This window comes from Prinia subflava, chromosome 5, assembly GCF_021018805.1.
Source record: "Prinia subflava isolate CZ2003 ecotype Zambia chromosome 5, Cam_Psub_1.2, whole genome shotgun sequence".
Lineage (NCBI taxonomy): Eukaryota > Metazoa > Chordata > Aves > Passeriformes > Cisticolidae > Prinia > Prinia subflava.
The window spans coordinates 58,529,352-58,551,212 of NC_086251.1; the positions used below are offsets into that span (position 1 = coordinate 58,529,352).

Sequence of the window (21,861 nt, forward strand, 5' to 3'; positions counted from 1 at the left end):
AAATTCAGCATTCAGGCAGCTACAGAGAACAGCTCCAAATCCATTGCACACAGAGCTGTGGGGAGGAAATCTCCAAAACATAAAAAAACTCAGGATTTTTGGCTCACTGGAGTCTGCAACTCTGTTTCCTAATTGGCAGTTTTTATAAGTATTCCTAATTTCTCCTGCGTGATAGCCAAGAAAGAAAAGAAACCCAAGCCTGGTGGGAGATTCTGCAGCCTTTTGGGATGAGGCAGGCTGCTGTAAAAGAGATACATGTTTTTCTGAGGGGGGTTAAGTGCAGGAAGGACATTCTGCATTTGATCCTGTAATGGCTGCACGCAGATCAGCCCTGGTGCCTTGCTGGGAGCTGCCACGAGGCCACCAGGTAGATCCAACTTTGTCACTCCAGAGCAGCTACAATCAAGTCACCCAGTGCCACATTTGGGGCAAGAGGCAGCTCTCACCTGGGCATAAATAGTGATTACTCCCAGAGAAATGGGCCTGGCTCAGCAGCAAAATGTATTTGCAACTGGCCTGCAAAATGTTGTGTGCTTTCTTTGATACCTCAAGGTGCTCATTTAAGGCCAGGAAAACTTCATGGGTATGGTCAGAAACAAGTTCATACTTCCAAAGACATGTTGATGAGTGACTGACTGACAGGTTGGCTTCAGGAGATTAACTCCTGAGATCAGAATCAGGTTTGATCAACAGATAAACTTTTCCTAAACAATCCGTATTTCCTAAACCAGCCTTGGTTTGGTCTCTCTCACTCCTCCAAACCATGCTGAAAACATGTTTTTTTATTCCATTTATATAACTGCCTTTGTGTGCTGCGCTGCCATTCTCTGTGCTCACACAATCACTACACCAGTGTGACCAACAAAGGAGCAAAAATCATTTTATTTGGCATATCCTCTGTTTCCTCTGAGAATGAGCCCAAGTTTGGTTTCATTCAGCTGTGATGCACTTGAAACCCTGTCCCTGAAGAGAACGTTGCAGCACTAAATACCAGCTATCTGCTATCAAAAGGGATGTTTAAAATTTCAGGTGTTTTTTATTTTTAATGATCCATTTATCTTTTCAGGCTCATGAGCAGGCAGTGAGATTGCTGTGATTTGCAGCCACAGGCTGCCCGTTTCCTCCTCTGCTTCCATGGAAACACATGCTGGATGAGGCAGAACCAGGCATAGGCTTAAAGTACATTATTTCCAAACTATTTGCCTTTCCTTGCAAGGAGTCCTTTACCTCCTGTTTCTACAAAACTCTGTGTGAGGAGGAGATCTCTCTAGGGAGACGCAGCTTTTTGAGGTGTCTGGTGTTGATGCACAGGTTTAATGAAAGTATAATCCCTGAGCATGTGAATGTGCTGCTCAGAGGTGAAATGCATGAGACAGAGCAGGGACGTTTTGGAGCTGGTGTCACTCTGGCTGTGGCATTTGGGATCAGAACAGTTCTGCTTTTATGTAAACTCTTTGCTTTAGTTTCGTCTCCTCCCTGGGGAGGTGAAGATTGTACATTCTTCTGCACTTCAGGACCCCAAAGATACCCAATTTGCACATGTAATAGCTCCATGTGTTCTCTGGGCAGCCCCTCTCCTCCACAGTAAAAACCTCTCTCCCTCAGGGTAAAAACCAGATTATTTGCAGTTTGATGGTAAAACGAGGCAGGGCTGGGAAAAGGGCAGCAGCTCACTCAGAGCTGCTTGTCACAGCTCAGTACAACTTTCTGGTGTGTTTTGTGTGGGGAATTGGTTCAGAAAGAAAGTGTAGGAGGAAATGGCCCTCAAGTGACATCCAGCAGCTCTTCCCAGAGCTCCCATGCAGCAGCCTCTTGTTAGAAGGGCTCTCACCCTGCAGGGACACCAGGCTGCTCTGCCACCCCGTGCCAAGCTGGAATCCCACTGCTGTAGGAGCCAGATCCTGCTGTGGTTCCTGAGTCTGCAGGATCTGAGCCTCACCCCTGGCACACCTGGTACCTTCTGGTTGACTCCTGTTTGTCAGTAAGAGGGGAAAAGAACCCCTTTGAGATGTGGTGGCTCTAATGAGGCACTGCGGGAACGAGCTGGGCACTACATTTTCAGGATGTCTTTCCTGCATGGAAAAGAAATGCATTTTATCTCCCACCACTTGCAAAGCATTCATATTTTGAAGGCTGCTCGTGCCTGTGGCAGCAAAGCACAAAGCAGGGCAGAAAACTTTTTTACAGAACAAGCCCCAGGGCATGCCCTTTCAGCTGCAGGAAAGGATGGAAGCCTCATCACAAAGCCCTGTCTCAGGCATCAAGAAGTAAATGTCACTCCACGCTGTCTGATGATGCCACAAGATTTACACTAATCAGAGCCCTTCATTAATTATTTAGCTTCAGGGAAATGTGCCAAAGGGTTCTGACACTTCGGATGTACAAAGTAATTTCCACTTTTACTTCCCAGCTAATGGGGAGGCCAAAAGAAATCATACCTGGCTGAGTGGTTATGTGTGTGTGGGAAGGGGCAGGACCTTCCTGCCCTTGCATGTGATTCCATCCATACCCCAGAGCTTCCCAGAGGGCTCAGGGTTGTCCCTCTGTGTGTCAGCGTGGGCTGGACATGTCACCACGCTCTCCATCTCCATCCTCCCCTCCATGCAGTCTGTCTCCCTGCATCATGTCTCCTTTGCCCTCTGCCCACTCCAGGGCTGCCCTGGCTCCTCCAGCCAACAAGGGGGCTGCTGATGGGTTGGTTCTGAGTTGCCAGAGCAGGACTGGACCCTCTCCTGGGAGCAGGGCAGAGCCACACCCTGCACAGAGGGCTCCTCTCCCTCCTGGCTGCTGAACACACGGTGACAAACCAGCAGCTCCCCCTTCTCCAGGATAAGTAGGTCTCCACTGCAGGTTTGCAACCTGAGAAAAACAAACAAATGCAGAGCAGCGTGGCTATATTTATCTGAAATTTCGAAGCTCTGGTTCACAGGGAGCTTTGATCACTTTAAATGTCAGGCAGTCTGGGAAAAGAATGAGGGGGGGGGGTAAAGCACAGTTAAAAAGAAAGATAAGGTTTTGGAAAAGGTAAGAGCTGCTGCTGCTTCCAAGGCTAAGTCCTTCTCTTCTGGTCCCCAGTATTATTCATCCTCATCTTCAGGGCTGGTGTCTCTCAAGCTGGGGTGCTCAGAGGCTGAGGTTTCCAAGGCCCAGCCCTACAGGTGCTGAGGACCAGCTGGACTCAGAGTCCTGCCCAGAATTCAGCAAATTCACATTCAGAATTCACATCTGCTGCACCTGTGAAAGAGAAGGTTCATCCAAAACAAACCACAACAATTGAGTTTGGGGTTTGGGATTATTTTTATGGTTTGCAAACCAAAATTAGATTGTGGTTTTCTTGAATTTATAATAATTTGAAATGAATGTCATGCTATTATGGTTTATCTCTGATTCATCAGCAAGACATTAATTTTAAGTACCTGGCATTTGAAATTCAAGAACCTCACATGGGACACAAGGGATATTGTGCTTTGGATCCCTGGATGGATTTATTAAGAATGAACCAACTGATAGAATACAATGAGGTATTTGGTGGTACCTACCTCAGTCAGGGAGTTTCATCAAAGCCCCACGTACTTAAATGTTTGCAAGGAGGGAGACACTTAAGGAAAGCAGTTCTGAAATCCCAGCACGCCTCCTGTGAATCTTGCCCAGACCTATTTTACTGTTCACTTTGGAACCACCCCATTTCTGCAAAAGCCAAACCTGTGGCAAGGGAATTCACTATTCATGCAGAATATGTAATATGCTTCCTTCCACCTCACACTGCTCGTGTGCAGTGCTCTGGGATACAACTATTTCTGGATCTCTGCAAATCTGCAGCTATCCTGAAATTCCTGATGCTCCTACCATATCCACGTCCTGTTATCACAGCAGAGTGGTTAAATGTGCTGTCAATAAGGAAAACACCTTCTCTTGTTTAGTTTTGTGCAGTGGACTTTCAAGCTACTTATTAATTGATAAATATGTAAAAATAATTCTATTTTTCATGTATATATTCAAATGCATCCTATACCGTCTATTTTGCTCACACTCATCCCAGGACAGAGAGCTCTCAGTCCTTCTGCAGATGCAAACAGGAAAATGTGGTTTGTGGTGTTAAACAATATCGTCAGGGAAATCTGAATTCCTCAGGCTTTTTCGTTTGGTTTTCTAAATGTGAAATAGTTTTGCTGATCTATCTTTAATCCTTTAGCCTTGAGAATGGGAAATTAAATTGTCTTTTCTCAGATACTTGATGTCAGCATCCAAATCAGGCCTTTCTCTCTGTGTGCAGAGAGGCAGCGAGGTTATATGATAGTCAAGTGCTCAGAGATAGGATCTGTTCTTCAGAGAGAAACTCATTTCTACAAATTCAGTGGGTTCAGCTGGGTTCTGCATTTTTTTTTCTCCTCGTTTCCCCCATTTTGCATCTGTTAGCATAAGATAACTGGGTTTAGGGATGACTGATCTTAAGTTCCTAATGAGCTAGCTCCAGGGTGTGGATTTTCATGGCATATTCTCCTGATTGGATGCTGGAAGCTTGTGTGACCTTGCTTATGGTACCTTCCATAAGATATATTCATATGATCTGTCCTCTTCCCTGTACCCCATGTGAGGGGATGTGCTGATCAGGGCCAGCCCCCCACTGCTCAAACCATTTCTGCTTTTTTGTGTTGCTTCACTTCCAACTGATGTCCTAAAGTGCCACACAGAACCATTTTCCCTGTTCGTTTCCCCAGCAAACACAACTCTGACCACTTTTCAGCCAACACTCCTGGCACATCATTTCCTGATCTAATTCTTCTAATTGCCCTAGAGGCCCATAATAACATTTAAAACTCGGAGTGCTGCTTCGCCGTCCAAAGCATTTCTCCAGCCAGTGCCCACACTCAACAGAAGCCTGCCCTTGTTTTCCCCTTCTCACAGCCTTGCACTGGCACTTCTGCCTTTCACATCACTCTTTGGTGTCCTTCACTGCTCCTTTTGGGTTCTTCCCCCACTTGGTGCCACGCAGCACCGCTGGCATGGCTGCAGTAAGCAGCCACCTCCCTCCTCCATCATTTTTGCAGGCACTTCAGGCTGTGTTTGCTCAGGACAGGAGCAGCTGCTCCTTCACCTCCCCCTGCCCCACCTGTCCTCCATTCTCTGCAGCCTCAGCCAGGGTTTTCTCAAATCAACAGCCAGCTTCCCAGGCTGGGGGTGACTGGAGCTGTCTCTTTGCAGAGAGCATCTTGGTACCCAGGTGTCTCTCATCCGTGGAGCAGGCTGTTGAATCCAGCAGTGTATCAGAGATTTGCTCCTGTTTTCCAGGGAAAGCTGGGGTTGCCATGACAATTGTGTGCTGGCCAGCTGCTGCATGGCTGCAGTATCCACACACCTCCAGCACCAAGGCCTTTTATCCTCCCTGCAGGGCTGGGGGATGTACTGATGCCCAAGGTGAGATGCTTGAAGCAGCTCTCCTGCATGGTGAGAAGCTCAGACCCTTCTGGGGAGCACCTTTCCCCAAAAAATATTATTTTTAGGAGCATCTGAAGCTGGGGAAAGAGGCTTGATCTACATTAAATTATTCTGCACCTTCTCCCCTGGCCTGAGCTGGGCTGGCAGCAGGAGTGCCAGGTACAGGAGCAGTGGAGCCAGCTGCAAACCCCAGCTCTTTCTCAAGCACCCCTGGCTGCTTATGAGCATCCCAAACTCAATTAAGGGCTTGTGGCACTGCTGCAAATGTAGCCTCAGTCTCGTGAGCCTCTGCCTGCAGGCTGTTCGTTTAATTTGCGGTCACGTTTAATTTGTAGGTGCATTTTGCACTTGGGCAGAGCATCCCAACCTCTGAGTCAGCACCTGGAGCTTCAGAATTTGGGTCTGATCCCAGCAGAGCCAGAGCAAAGGATGGCCCTGCAAGCTGGAAGCAAGGCTTTGGCATTTTTTATGGGAACATCTTTCCTGGGGTTGCACCAGAGCTGCCTGAGCTCAGGCCTTGGATGTGCAGAGGAGCAAAGGGCAGGACAGGGCTTCTCCCTGGTGGCTTGTGGCACTGCCATGTGGCACTGCCATCCCCAGCTCAGGCACTGGATACTAGAGCTTGCTTCAAGAATTTGCTAAAAATGCATCATCATCGTCTCTTTGGGGCATGCTTGGCCAAAGGGGAGAGTCCTCTGTGCCCCTTACACACCACCAGGCAGGATTTTATCATTTCCAGGGGTGGTGCAATAATCCAAATTCACCTTTACAGCCTTGCTTGATCTCCAAGAATGGCAGCCAGTGACACCAGCCTTGCCAGCTGTGCTGCAAAAATGAGCAAGGCTCCTTTGCTGGAGCCACAGGTGTTGTGCTGGGTGCTGCAGAAACAAAGATCAGAAAGCAGAGGATGCCCCAAATTTAAATAGACCAAGCAGACTGGAGACCTCAGAGAGATGATTCCCAAGGTCATGTGGGGAGCCTGTGGCAGACGTGGGGACTGAACAGAGATCTCCTGAGGCTCAGCCACGCCATGGTCTCAGGACTGCCTTCTCTTTTGTCTTGCAGTACATTAAGAGGATCAGTTAATGAAATGGAATTAATAATGCCAGCTGCAGCACCAGCAATGCTGTAGGAGAGAAAAATTTCACAGCACAGGCTTAAAAACAGAAGGCTTGAAAATGGGAATGAGCTGCAAGCAATTCCCTTTGTAATGGGGGAGTGCAGGAGGTCAGAGAGAGTTTTAGGGTCTCTTCAGCTTTGCTGATCAAATCTTAAAGGAGGAATGAAGATGTAGCAACCACCTCCCCCAGAGGAGAGAAACTCATGGTTTTAAGGTTCCCAGCAACTGAAAAAAGTAGTCCCACTGGAAAGAATCAAAAGACTTTTCTAGGTCAATGGCAGGAATAGAGCCTTTATTTCTATGAACCTCACAGTTCAAAAATAACATTAAAGAACCAAGAGAAATTATTCACCTCTGAAGAACGAGGAGTAAATCAAAACTGATTGTTATGTGTTAGCTGAGCTGCTGCCTGCAGTAATCAGGGAGCTCAAATGGCACCACAGGAGCCCCAGCCACCTCTGGGATGGCTGCTGACGTGGGTCTGAGCCTGTTCACTGAGGAACAGCAGAGGCTCAGAACCCACAATTGTTTCTTAACAACACCACTGAATCTAAGGAATTCCCCCCAAAGGGCTCATTTACAGGATTCAAGGAAAGGCCACCTCATTCCCAGGGAAGGAAGCAAGCACAAAGCTTGTCTCACCTGGGTCTTCTCACCCACTCATTTGTCACTGGCTTGTTGCTGAAAATCTCACAATAATAAGGTTTTATTAGACATTAATGTATGGTTATTATACAGTTATATGTGGGTTTTTACAGTTATGTATAGCTATTATACAGTCCTCTTACACATCTGGGACTCAAACCTGGAGAAGAGAAGGGGAGACCTCAGAGCACCTTGCAGTGCCTAAAGGGGGCTGACAAAAGGGCTGGAGAGGGATTTTGGACAAGGGCATGGGGTGACAGGAGAAAGGGGAATGGCTTCATCTGACAGCAGGCAGGTTTGGATTAGATGTTGGGAAGAAAATCTTCCCTGTGAGGCCCTGGCTCACACTGCCCAGGAAAGCTGTGGGTGCCCCATCCCTGACATGTTCATGGATGCAGCTCTGACCAGCCTGGTCTAGTGGAGAGTGTCCCTGCCCATGGCAGGTGTTGGGAACAGGATGATCTTTAAAGTCCCTTTGAATTTACACTTCCATGATTAGTTATATCCATATATATCTATATATAGATACATACTTCTATAATCTCAGCCTTTGAGCAAAGATGGGTATGAAGAACAGTTTTGCTGAGCAGAAACAGAGCTTAGCACGTCTCAAAATCACACTTCTTGTCCTTGTGAATAGCCCAAATATTTTGACTGATGATTAAAAAAACCCTATAAATCCAGGCATTTCAAGACTTAAAAAGAAATTGCAGAGAGGCTGGAACATTATGTGACATGCCAGGACATGGGGCTTCTTTTATTGTGATTGTTCAGCTTCAAACTTTAAATCTGCCAGTTTAAGACTGTATTGTCTTTTTTTACCAGCTTATTGATTCCTTTTGTGGTCTGAAGACTTGAGAAAAAAGGTAATTTCATCACTGCATTACATCTTCTAAGAGAAAGTAGCAAAGACCTGGGGCAAAAGGCAGCAAGGACAGAGCTGTCTGTGTGCTTCCTGTACTGTGAGAAGTGATGGACCTGAAATAGCCATCAGCATCTCCTGGCCTTGCCATTTGAGCTGCCTCTGAGCAGCTCTGCAGACCAGAAAATGTGCAAGAATGAGCACAAGACAGTGAAAAGGATGAGAGCAGAGCCAGGATTTGGCCCATCCTTCTGCTATTGACAGCCTCCTCACGAAAATGTAATTGCTGGCTGCCCTTGCTTGGAGAGCTCAGGCGAAAATTCCCCGTTGCTCTTTAGAGCTTCGAGACATATTAATGCAACTTTTAAAATAGCATCCTCTCTATTTTTGTTGCTGATGCTACGAACAAATTAGCTTGGAAAAATAACCCAAATGATCTCCCTTAATGCTGTTGTTCTCCTAAAGTGCTAAGTGTCAGGATCTTTCAGCACCACGCCGCAGAGCTGGCGCTGCCCTCAATGTGTCCCACGGAGCCTTGACGTGGAGTGATGCAGGAGAACACAGTCAGTCCAAAGTGCCTTCAAAGTCACTGCACTCCAAACAGTGGTTTCAGCTCTGTCTTTGGATTTTTAATCTCTAAATAATCTTTGAAAGCAGCTGACTTCCACCCCTGCCCTCCAGCGGGGTTGTTAAGGGATGACCCTGAAGTTTAGTTCCCGTGGTAGAACAGTGGGTGCTTCTGAGCTCTTACAGACTGTTATGGTCCATTCAAGTGTATTTACCTAAAAAGCCTTAAATGTTGCTAACTCTGACCTCATCAGAGCTCATCAGTGGTGCACAGGTGGGTTAGGTCACCGTGGAAGGACTTTTGGAGGGAGACAAAGTAGGGCTGGAGCGCCAGTCCTGCTGCAGGATTTCCTGTGTCCCTGCAAGGGGCACAGGCCTGGTGGCAGGGTGTCCCTGTCCTCTGCAGAGCTACAGTCTCATTTGGCCATCCAGAGGTGGGTGTCCCGTGCCTGGAATTGTCCCAGGCCAGACTGGATGGGGCTTTAAAAAACTTTGCCTAGTGGATGGCACCCCTGCCCATGGGCAAAGGGTTTGGAACTAGATGGCCTTTAAGGTCCCTTGCAGCCCAAATCCTTCTACGATTCTGTGATTCTGTGATCTCCGTTGGAGTTGGAGGCATGGAAAGAAATTAGGCAGATAGCAATGTGTTCACTTGGCCAGTGGTTTCCTGCAATGACCCCATAGGTAAATTTATTTTATTTACCCCACACTCCCTGCACACACAGGTCGTTATCTCCACCAGAGCTGTGGAACAGGGAATTGTTGCTGAGCCCTCTTGGCTTGTGGGTGTGCCATCAACACTGAGCTTCGTGTGACCTCACTAACACACCTTGAGATGTGTAATAATTTCAATAAAACCCACAGGAGGCTTTCAGTGGACAGTGCTCTGAAGGGAAGCAAATTCCACTTACTGCTTTTCATCCTGCTCCTGTTCATGATCACAGGAAAATTCTCCTCCAACACTGAACTTTCCTGCAGCTTATGCCAAGATCTCTGTGCATGTCTCACCCTTTTAAGATCCAGGCAATGCAATGTTTATTTGTGCCTTCCAGCCTAGTCCTGGTTTAGTTCTGTGTCATAGATGCAGTTCTTAACCTCAGAATTGATGGCCAAGTGCTTAGTCCTAATTCTGGCTCACTACTTACTGAATGCATAGTTTAAAATCTCATTGTGGAAATGCATTTTTTATCAATGGTCGTTTTAGTGCTGGATCCACCCAGGGATTGGGATTTTGTGCAATTTCTGTAGTCACACACAGAGTTGCTCCTGTCCCCCACCTGCCTCAGGTCCTGGGGCAGGTGAGTGCACACTGGAAGCTCTTTTAGCCCATGTGCATTTTCTAAGTGTCTTCATCTCCCTGCTCCAGTTCAGTTCTGTTTCTGACACAAATGCAGTGTTCTTGTTACCGCTGGTAAAGCGATGGGTTCTGGTGCCTGTGGATTAAAATAGTTCTGGAAGTAGTGTGGGAGAGTCCAATCACATGGGCCAGGTCTGAAGAGACACTTTTCCAAAGGAGAGTAAGAATTTAAACAGGAAGCCTGACGGTCTGGTTCGTTTTGGTAGCTGGAAAGAAGGAATGCAGACATCAAGTCTGAGGCAAGAAAAATTTCTACCAACAATGAAGGCAAGGAGAAATCATTAGTGAGAAGTTAAATGTACATGGACCACTATTCTGTCCAAAGGGAATTTGTCCTTCATACTTGACTGAGAAATTTGGGTTACATGAGACCAAAGAGAGATCTTTTGCCTTCTCACTGCTGTGTTGCTGGTGGTACACACCCAGCAGCCATGAATTTGACTTATGCACCATGGTTGGGGTGTCTGTGGCTATTCCAGGGACAGGGATGCAGATGTTTTATGAGAATTATGTCTCTATTTTATACATACTGCTTGTAAGTATTTCATATTACACCTTGGTGCTGGTAACACCATTGTAGAGCTGCAAAGAGTTGGCAGGGCCAAATGTATCAATAGGGATATTTTCTGCTCTTGCAAAGGGTCTAAACCGATCAGTCCACGCATAGAAATCGTTCCTTGCCAACCTCTTCCTTCTTTTTTTTTTTTTTTTTAAACAAAGCCAGGAAGAACACAAAACCCAGACTTGTAAAATTATAGGTGGTTTAATCTCACTGAATGCAATGACAGCTGAAGCCAGTTCTGCCCCAGTTGGTTAAGGATTTCCCTGTTAGGGGAATGAAGATGCTGGGTTGAAGCCTAAGCAAGTTTTATTGGGGATCTCAAGGATGGTTTATAAACATGAATAATAGCTGTTGGTCTCTGTAATCCCAGCAGAGTTTCCTAGGTAAAGAGTAAGATAATACTATGGTGAATCTCCTTATATTTTGGCTTTCTCCTACAAGCTACCTGAGGGAAGGATAAGTGACCTACTACTGCCAGTTAGAGGAGATATCTGTTAACTCAAGTATTAAAGACCTTTTCTTTTTGGAGCCAGAAGAGCAGAGGGATTCAAACTCTATTCCCCATGCTGATGAGTATGTGACCCATTGTGTCTGTATTGGTGCTGTTCCCACATAAAAAACCAAAATTCAGTAAAACTGAAATTAAAGTGAAATTATTTCATGAACTGTCATGATCTAAAGGTCTAAATCCAGCCTCAGAGCTGAGAGGTGCCCAGCTGGGGTCATTCTGCTCAAAATGGACATACTCTGATATACTGGTCACTCTTCAGTGAAATGGGGTGACTTTTTGGGGAGTTTCCTAATAATACTAGGAAAATGCAAACAGGTTGAGTGGCAAAGGATTTTCTTTCCCAGTGTTTGCCAAATATGACCATTGCATGGTTATGAGGTCCCTGCAAGGCTATTCATAATAGTTTATTGGTGGGGAAACTGAGGCAGGGGCTGTGTCCTGCTAGGGAAGGAGTGATGGGGCCCATGTTAAAATTCAGCTATCAGTGGGCTTTGCACGAATTGGCCTGTATTCCTGCACTCTTACACCTCAAATCCTGATTTATGCAGCATTTTGGGCTGGCAGCACTCGTTCCCTGAACACCCAAACCTGGTGCAACTGGGAGTCCTCAGCATCCTGGTGTGGCAGGGCTTGGCATGGGGGTCACCCCGTGCCAGCAGGGTTTTCAGAAAAAAAGAAAAAAATTGCAAACTATGGGTTGGTCTGCAAGGCTTGGATCCTGACCTTGTTTATTTTCCTGCCTGCTCCCCGACCCCACCCAGCTGGGCAGAGGAGAAGGGAGGCACAAAAACCTGGAGGGTTTGCGTGAAATTTGGCCTTCACAAAAAAAAAAAAAAAAAATAAAAGAAAATGAAAGGAAAGAAGAAAGAAAAAAAAAAAAAAAAGGAAGAAAACACCAGATTCCATCACTGTCAAGAAATTTCTGGAACACGAACAGTCACAACCATACTGACACAGAGGAAACACTGCTCACCCCCCCGCTTTCACCCACACCCAATTTGTTTTTATTTCTTTGCCATCAGGTTGCCTTAACCATTTCCATGGCTTGAGCAGGCTAAGCCGCCCGAGCGCAAGCTTTTTTGATTTGAAAAAGGGACCGCATCCCCTTTTGAAAGGAGCCTGCTCCCTAGGGCAGCCACATCACACTGCTGATTTGCTGCAGTGGAGACCGCAGCGCGTACAATATGCCCTCCCCCTCCGCCCGTGCTGCTTACAGCATCAGTCCGGAGCCGAGCGGGGAGAGACGGCGGCGGTACCCAGGAACCCACCCCTGCTCGGGAATGCCTGACTGCTAACGCAGTGCCTCCCACCAACAGCACCGGCAAGCCCCCAGCTCTCCGAGATGCAAGCCAGTGCCGATTCCACCAAGATGGACTGTCTCTGGAGCAACTGGAAATGTCAGGGTATTCTATCTGTTCTGGTGTTGCATGCTAGGGCTGCATGGCAGAGGAGGAGAAGGCAGGATCCATCCATTTTTGTATTGTTCACCTGTGGGCCTTTGCATGCTGTTTCCTCTCCCTCCCCGCGGAGCATTTCTTTGGGGGTGATTTAAGAAGGAAAGGTGAAAAGCCCCTATTTTGTGTTCTAGGGATGCGTTTCTCCCATCCCCAGGTGTCTCCCTCTGAGAGCATCCAGGATACAGGTCCTCCCTCCCCACCTCACAGCTCATCCCCGGAGCATCCGCCCTTGCCCTTAGCGGCGTCATTCCTCATCCTCGCCTCTCTCCGTCGGGATTTCGCTGTGGTTCCCGTCCTTTCGGGCTCAGGGAAGCCGGGTGGCGGTGCCCAGGGTTGGAGGTGGCGTTGTTGGGCTCCCGGAGCCTCCTGCCCACGGACACACCCAGAGCCGGGCTGAGCCTTGTGGCACACAAAGAAAACGCAGCTTGGGCGAGGATGGGGACACAGCGGGGGCACCGCGGGGTGGCCCCCCGCTCCCCTCTTCGCTTTTAAAACAAACCACAGTAATCCTTTCATCCCGCTGCCGAGCCCTCCTTGGAGGGTGGAATATTGCGGTGATGCTGTCTGGCGGAGGGAACAATGGCATCTCCCTTTGGGGCTATTCTCGGTGTCTGGAGCGGGTCGGTGTGAGCAGGGTGGGGCTGCCCACCTTCCCCGCTGCCCTGCACGGCTTTTCAGCCATTTTTAGTCGGCTTCTCACTCCCCAGCCAGCATCCAGCCTTTGTTTTGATAAAAGACAGCCTCTGTGACGCTGCTCGGTGGGCAGATTAGAGGGAGGAAAGCTAGCGGCTGATCCTGCCGGGCAGGCTGAGGCTGCTTCGGGCAGGCTTTGTTCGGGTGTATTTTTTAAATTTTAAGGTGCGTGTTTAGGCTGAATAGTCAGTTCTTGGTGCTGATGCTCACAGCAGGTCCCTGGGAGAGAAATTACTCCACAGCATCATCTCATTAAAGGGTCCAGAAGCCTTGCAGACAGAGTTTCATAAACGCAGCTCGATACAACAGAGGCTGGAAAACCTTCCTAAAGTGTTTTTTTGGGGAGGGGCGGGGATGGAGAGACCTTTCAGACGCTTGTGTCTAGGGAGCTTGATATTTGTGCCATCTCGACTCAGTATTTAGGAACTGAGGGGGTTTTTAAGGAAGATGAGTAGCTGGAAAGTAAACAGATGCACCTGTTAAATGCCAGGCTCCAGCAGCTCGGCTTTCCACACCAAAATGAAGGGCAAAGGTTTTCCAGGCATTAAGCTTATAAGAGAGTCACAACCAAACTTCGGGGTCTTTTCATTTGAGCTTTGAAGGTGAACTCCCTCGTAGGGTGGGGTTTGGGTTTTTCCTCAAAAATGCTCGGTGTTTTGCTGATCCTTATAAAAGCATTGACTTGCTGAGTCAGATTGCTGAACCACCTGTTTTTAGAACCAATCTGAGTATTTTCCTTCTCATCAGAAAAAAATAATGAATTAAAAAAGGGGAATAACGAGGGGCATGCTGCTATTGTTTAATTAATAATAAGAGTGGGGTTTCTGTCCTTCAGTGCTTTCCTTTTTGAAAGTGGGGTAGAATTGATGAAAATTGAATGGCACAATATGTCCCATGCTGATTGGAAAAAAATCCCAGGTCTGAAAAAATCAACGCAGTTAAAATAAATCACTTGCCTCACTTCCACAGCATTTGCATATTTTTTCTTTTCATTTGGGTGGTGCATTATGATTCCAAAATGATCCTGCAGAAAACATGAAATAGCCATAGAATATTATTTCTGTCATCAAAATTCTTTGATCAGTCCCAGATAAAATAGAGGAAATTTAAAATTCAGGAGAATGAAGACTAAAAACGATTCATTGATTCCTTTAATATCTATTATTCATGTTGCCTCTGTCTCAACCTGGAATACCAGTTTTGTGCAAATCTAGAGTTGTATAATTTTGCCAGCTTGGTTGTCAATTGGATTATGGTTCCTCCCTGAAAAATCTGGAATGTGTCTGTGAGTGTAACAGATGCAGAGAGAAACCTCAGTAAATACAGAGCATATTTTTATGGAAATTATGGGGATTCAACAATGAGGTTAACAAAAGTTTTGATTACTCAACAACCAAGCCTGCAACTAGCTGTATCATTGAATTGATCCCGTAGTACTTACAACTGGTGTAAAATGGGGTGGGGATCGTGAGAAGCTGCAAAGACTCTTTGGTGAAGCTTTGACTTTGCCCCACTCAGTCGAGGTGCTGTTGTTTCCAATATGGAAATACTGGTTTTTACCTGCCCATCCTGCAGGTACAGCAGGATTAGAGCAAAGGTAGATCATGGTCCAGCCCTTGGGTGAGCAGGACAGTAATTTGCCCCTGCTGGGTGTCTGCTTTATTCAAAATATTAACATGGGTGGCTTTGGGGGATTGCAGCGACATCCACGCCCAAATCGTCTCCGCAGGGGCAGGTGATGCATTTGAAGCAGGCTGGGATGGAGCCATGCATAATGCATGAGTGTGAGGAGAAATGTCCCCTCTGGGCTGGGCGTGCTGGTGGCTGTGGGCCTTGGAGGAGCAGCCCCCAGCCTGTGCCAGCCCTGTGGGTGACACCAGAGTGTGACAGAGTGTGCAGCTTCCCGCTGGGAGCTGCTGGGCGAGGGCAGCCTGCAGGTGAAGGAGCAGGTCCCTGTGCCTTCCCCAGGGACTCAGCTCAGCAGGACACAGGCTCACACCCTGCTGGAGAGGTTCTCTGGGCTAGGAAGGACATAAAAGCATAGAATATCCTGAGTTGGGAGGGACTCACAAGGTTTGTCAAAGTCCAGTTTGTGGTCCTGCAAGGGACACCCCAACAATCCCACCCTGTTCCTGAGAGCATTGTCCAAACACTCCTTGAACTCTGCCAGGTTTGGTGCTGTGACCACTCCCCTGGGGAACCTGTTCAGTGCCCAGCCATCCTTTGGATGAAGAACCTCTTCCAAATATCCAACCTAAACCTCTCCTGACACAGCTCCAGCCATTCCCTCAGGTCCTGTCACTGGGCACCACAGAGAAGAGATCAGGAGATCAGTGCCCAAGTTTGCACCCCAGCCTGGAGGAGGTGTTTGGTGTCAGCACACAGGTCCTCATGTGTGCATCTCCTTTTTCCACTCTTCCTTCTGAACGCCAGCTCTTGGCTGGTCATACGTGTCAGGCTTCTATTTTCTGCAGGACTTACTAAAAAAGATAAATGTAGAGATCCAGAGACACAGGCCCGTGAATTGTTCATAGAAATGATCCTAAAGATTACCCACACTATAATTATAACTTAATGTGGGAAAGGACCGCAGACTTCATCAAATCCATCTAGTTGACATAACTCTGCTGGGACTGCAGTTATTGATTATCATTTTCTTGGCAGCTGTTTTCAGAGAGCCAGCTTCCTTACTTGACTGATATGCCCATTGGTTTCCAAAGGGTGGTGGGAAGCTGCAGCAACTGCTCATGGCCATGTTCCTCACTTTAAGACTGATAAAGAATTTCGATGGCAGTAACACAGTTGAATGCTGTTAATCTGTAATCTTATTGACAGTTGTGAAGTCTGCCTAATTACAGCTTTATAATGAGAATGAAACTTCGGCCAGTTGGTACCTTCAGTGCTTTACTGAAAATATTATGGGCTGATCTCTCAGCTGGGATGCACTTGATAGGGATCTGTCCCAGTATTTGGTTTTTGTGTTGGATCTTGGTAGGGCTAAAACCTTGGTACCAACTCAACACCTGCTGTAACCAATTTACCTCATAGTTTCATAAAACTGTACCAGCTTGTGGGGAGTTTATTTCTCAGTTTCACAGATGATTTCCCGTGAAGTTTGAAAGAAATTTGTCAAGATTGTTTACCACTTTCAGATTTGCCTTTTTTTTTTTTTTTGTCATTGATGCAGAAATTGTACTAATTCTTCCAGAACGTTCCTGTTGATAAAAAAAAAAATAAAATCAGTGAGAAAATGTGCTCTGCACACCTGCTGTACCACTACAGAAACACAGAATGGTTTGGGATGGAAGGGACCTTAAAGAGCACCCAGTTCCAACCTCCCTTCCATGGACAGGAACACCTTCCACCAGACCAGGTTGCTCAGAGCCATGTCTTTTAAGAACTGATGGACAATATTCTTTCATTGCCAGAACTAGGTGAAAAGTTCCCCAAAGTAAGAGTATATTGAGGTATTCCCTGAGGATTTATTTAAACTCCATCAAGGGGGTGATGGGGGGCAATAGCTGAAGGGCTGCTTTTGTTTTCATTACGCCTCTGGGAACCGAGTTTGACAAGGCTTTTATGATATCAGAAGAGGTACTTTCTCCACATCATATTTAATTATAAATAACATAGGTCTGAACCACTCATTTTGAAAATCTGCAGATTTTCGAATGTTTGCATAGAGTCTAAGACAGAGTCCAGGTCTATTCCTTTGGTCCAGGAGCATCTCAGGAAAATCTTAACATTTCCATAGCATTATGTCCACTCAGAGCCTGCATTCAGGGACTCTGCTTGTTCTCCTTGGTTTCTGCCCATTTAAGGTGAGAGCCAGAACATCCTCCCCAGAAACTGGCCAAGGCAGGCAGTGATACAGTTTGAGGAGCAGGAATTGTGTGTTTCTCCTGCTACTGTGCTCAATCCTGGTCTTAAAGCATCTCTCAAGTGAACATGAAAAGAGCAACAGCAAAATCATTAATAGCAGCACCAATCACATAATAATTAATAATTAAAGATAATAAATGCTGCAATAGACTCGTGTGTGGTGTGGTTGTCAGGGTTGATTTTTTTACTGACAATCCTCTTTTTACTGCTGTTCCTTTCCTGTCTACCCAAGCCTACTCTGGTGCCTCACATGAGGCAATCCATCAATAGTTCTTTGCTCACATCTTGTAGGATATAACACAGAGGGCATCCTGTATCAATATTTTCCTTTTCCCTGATCCTAGTCTTCTTCCTGATCTCCTCTCATCAGACTCTGGGGACTAAGAAGGTCTGAACTTTCAAGTTAAACCTTGAAACAGGTGGATGACAAAGTTATAAAGCTGAACTGGGGACAGGAAGTTAATGGTCAGAGTGTGTACAAGAGGTGGAGGTATGGAGAGGTTCCTCAAGGCTGGAGATGAAGGATCAGGAGATAACCTCATGAAACAGCACAGATATTCTCTCATCACAGCAGTCTCCTGGAGGCAGCAGACTGCTCATTAAACTGTGTATCCATCTGTATTATGTTAGAATCAAATCTGTTGTGGGGAGGGGAGCTGTGTCCACATTGGATCTTTCATTGGGGAGCAGAGGGAAAGGCTGGTCCTGCAGCCTGTGGTTAAACCTGCACACCGCGCTTGCTTCGAGTGCAGGCAGTATTTATTCCTACTCAAAACCTACAGCATCGTCTCATTTGTTGTCAAATGCTTTCGTGGCAGAGCTGTAAACAAGATTGTTCTTCTTAAATTGTGTTTCTTGGTTTTTTTCACTCCCAGAAGGTCTGATAAATGCCTTTTGAAATCATTTATATTTATGAAGTTGTAATGTTGCACAGTGTACAGAGGTAAATGCTGTGTTCAGACAGGCTTTTCTCATTTCTCTTAAAAACTATTATTAGATAGGGAGTAAAGCAGTACAACCTATTGATTTTACCTCCTAAGCAGGGCTGGTGGTACCTCCATGGTGGGAAGGGCAGCTTGATCCCTTCCAAAGGTGTTAGTAATGTACTACGGAGTATACAACCTCTTATATAATCATCAAGGCCCATGGGCTTCATTTCTAGGCTGGGTACCAGGGGCTTGCTCACAATTTTTGTACTAACTTCCATGGAAATGCTGCTTTCTTCATGATCATTTTTTCACACGGTTGTTGCAGTAGGGGAAAAACTTGCAAAGTCAGAAGGAGAGAACAGAGATTTTTCGGAGGAGAAGCTGTGGAAGGTTTGAATTGTCCAGTCTCTGCTTGGTTGATCATTAATTTCCATTCTAAAATGCTTTCTCTGAGACATGGAATGGAAAGATCCCCATGTTTCCCACAGAAGTGTTTTTGGAAAACATACCCATGTAGGAGGACATTTTAGCTACAGGTTGGTTTGGATGCTCTGTTCTCCCTCGGGGATCTCTGCTCACACAAGGTTTCTGGGGACCACAAAAACCCCCAAAGCCCAGTGTTTCCAGATCCTAGCAAGAATGGATTCAGGACCATTTTTAATCATTCTGCCTTGGCACTGCCCTTTCCAGCCCCCACATGTGTCTTCTGGCTTTTTTGATCCCAAGCACAGAGGAGCAGAAACATTTTCTGCTGCAAGCCATGGTAAGAGCAGTGGGAGCCTTTAGGCACTAGTGAGCCATTACTGGCTGCCACAAGCACTGCCTGCTGCTGCTGTTTCTTATATTTGTGAGGTTAATTTTAGCTTTCCCCACAAATATAGGTATTTACCAGCTGTTCATATTAACAGGTGGTTTCTTGTACCACAGAGTTCACCTTTGCTAATCTGTGACTTGGCCCCGAGTGCAGGATCCCATTAGTTTAGTCAGGTGAGGTTCTGCCACAAAAGTATGGCTTTAAAGCACTGTTTTGGCACCCTGGAAAAATCTTGCAACTAGAAGACTACTTGAGTAACATTTTGCAAGGTCTGCTGTGAGGCAAAAAGCACAAGCAGGCGACACTTGCAGATAAACAGCTCATCAGACACGCTTCTCCAGAAAAATTCTTCAAAGGCAGTGGCAGTGACCTGCAGCACTGCTGTCTTAAAGATGGCTGGTAAGTCTTAATAAATGCAAATAGTTTTGAGTCTGAGGCAGTTCTGGCAAACCCCAGAGTCCTTTCATACCTCCACCAATGACTCAGACCTTTGGTGAGTTGCACTGTTAAGAGTGCAAAGTGAGTGATGTTGCTTCCCTCCTTCCAGGAGGCTAAAGGGAGACCATGGAAAGCTACAGCAGAACAGCTTCTGCATGTTAATGGGCACGGGTAGGATTTTACAGTAGTGATTTTCAAAACAGGAGGAGCCTGACCCTCAAGTGAAGCCAAGGCTGATTCCAGTGCCCAAGCCCCTTTTGCAAATCCTGGCTGCAAACTGGGTGGTTTGAAGTTGGCGTTTTGGCTCTTGGAGGTGGATCTCGCTTAGCCAAACTGGCTGAGCCCCTGTCCAATTGCATGCACATCACACATGGACAGCCTCATGTGGCACCAGCCTCCTGCCTCATGAATATGCAGTGTGCATTGCTCAGAATTGTGCCATTGTGGTGGGGTCTGGGCAGCACCCTGCACACACACCCCTTCCCGGCGTTTGCAGGACCCTACACCCCACCAGGAGCTTTTATCCTTTCCCTCCTGATTGGCCAAAGCACTCGATTATTATGTGGTTAATTCATGCTGTGAGGTGTCCTCTGTCCTTTAGTTCATCTGGGGAATGCTGTGCCCACCTCAGAGCTGGGCTGGAGGCTGTCCCAGCCTGGCTGAGCGTGGGGCAGGTGCGTGCTGGCGAGTGGCTCTGCAGAGGAGTGTGTGTGTGAAAGCTGCGGCTCCAGCTCAGCTCCTGGCCCTGCCATCCCCATCCCCACCACGTCCCCATGTGCTGGGGAGGCTGCTCTGAGCCTGGCTGGTTTCTCTGCAGCATGCCAAGGGAGGGGTGCAGGCAGGAGCAGGCAGCTTCAGCAAAGGCTCAGGCACTGGTTGTACATAGCTTGTTGAAAGACATCAAACTCATGGGGTCAGAGAGCGTTTGGGAGGAGTTGTTTGGTGTCTTAATCAGTTTTACATGACTACAAGGTGAGATAAAACTCAAAGAAGACATACAAATGTGGTGGACAACCTCATCTTTAATTTTCATTCCTGTTCAGAATAAAAAAGAAAGGGTGTGAGGAGGGTTGATGCAAGTCTGTGTTCACCTGATGGTCAAGGAGAAAATTCCTCGTTTGTTTGCCTCTTGGTCTCTATTTACAGCACCAGACACTGATGTGGCAGGTATTTTGGCTCTGGTGTAAATGGTTACAGGGGAAAATGGCACTCTGAGGAAACCAGGCAAAGGAACCCAGCTGGGGCATTCTGCACTCAGAGAGCCTCTCCCTGCTTTAAGGGAGGTCTGTTTAAGTAAGGAAATGTAGGAGAAAAATATGTTTGACAACTGTCTCAGCAAGGAAGCGTATCTTTACCAAGAGGGTCGTAAAACTCTGGAACTGGCTTCTAGAGAGAGTGTCAATGCCCCAAACCTGTCAGTGTTTCAGAGGCATTTGGAAAATGCCCTCAAAAACATGCTCTAGCTTTTGGTCAGCCCTGAATTGGTCAGGCTGTTAGAGGGGGTGATGGTTGTAGTCACCTCCCAGCTGAATATAGTCAGTCCTATTCTAGTCTAGTCTAGTCTAGTCTAGTCTAGTCTAGTCCAATAATGTGAAAAAGCCTTTGAAGAGACTGATGGTGCAACTGAAAGAGAAACCAGAGCTCTGACAGGTGTAGCTCAGGTGTTTTTAGCAGCATTTAATTCCAGGGGAACTGATACAGCTCAAATCCCTGAGGCCTGTCAGCCAAAGTCTTCCCAAGTCTCCACTGATTTCTAGTTCTGGATTCTCCTTCTTCCCCTTCCCTGGCCAAGGTGAGGTTCACCTCCCTCCTGTATCCCCTTTTGCAAAGAGGTTTGGCTCAGCCCCTTCTCCTTAAGGGAGAGGAGGAGGAATGGCTGCAGGAGCATCAATTCCCGAACAGCTGGACAGGGCAGCAGTGCTGCAGCTCCCTGTCCCTTCCAGGGAGATGAGGAGAAGGCAGATGTTCTTCTGCCCTCGAGAATCCTGACAGACCTGACAGGCCGTGGGTGAGGGGAATATGTTCCCAGGCTGGACCTGAGCACTGGGAGAGCCATGTAAAAATCATTCATCTCATCTCTCCCTTTTCTATGCTGAGATTTTCCAACTAGCAGTTGGCACTTTTTTTTTGCCATGCACATGGGAGTATTTGCCTCAGGTCTAAAAGACACAGGATCCCTCTCTCCCAGGTCTTCTTTGGCTGGAGAAAGAGGCCAGATGCTTTTTCATCTCCTCCCCCATGCACTTGTTCCCAGAACTGTGTCACTTGGCCTCTGTCCATCTTGCTCTGCTCCTTTCCTTACCTGATGCAGCTGAATAAATATCCCAGTCATTCCATGGCAGGAGCAGATGATTTTCAGGACATACACATACCTGGTCAAGTCTGTCTTGAGTAACTCAGCATCTTCCCTGTTGAGAAAATGCAGTTTGGCATCTCTCTGCTCGAGAATGCAGCCCACTGCCCGTCTGCAGGGGTGCAAGTTTGAAGATCATCAGAAGAAAAAGGCTTAGTTGGTCATTTTGGATCTTATCATTAATTGGGATAGACTCAGGGAATTCTATTGGAGTTCAATTTGTATTTTTTGGCTC

At 46.8% G+C, this 21,861-nt stretch overlaps 1 protein-coding gene across 2 annotated transcripts in view; it reads left to right on the forward strand.

Annotated features, from left to right (window-relative positions):
- Nucleotides 1-21,861, forward strand: part of RTN1 (reticulon 1) — a 113,732-nt gene that overhangs the window by 84,778 nt on the left and 7,093 nt on the right. The window contains exon 1 of one of the 2 annotated variants that reach the window (XM_063399581.1): nucleotides 10,691-12,463. The exons of the other annotated variant lie outside the window; for it this stretch is intronic. Coding sequence (XP_063255651.1) covers nucleotides 12,403-12,463 — 61 coding nt within the window. The 5' untranslated portion in view covers nucleotides 10,691-12,402. Of the gene's footprint in view, nucleotides 1-10,690; nucleotides 12,464-21,861 lie in introns of those variants that run through there. 2 annotated transcript variants of the gene reach the window in all.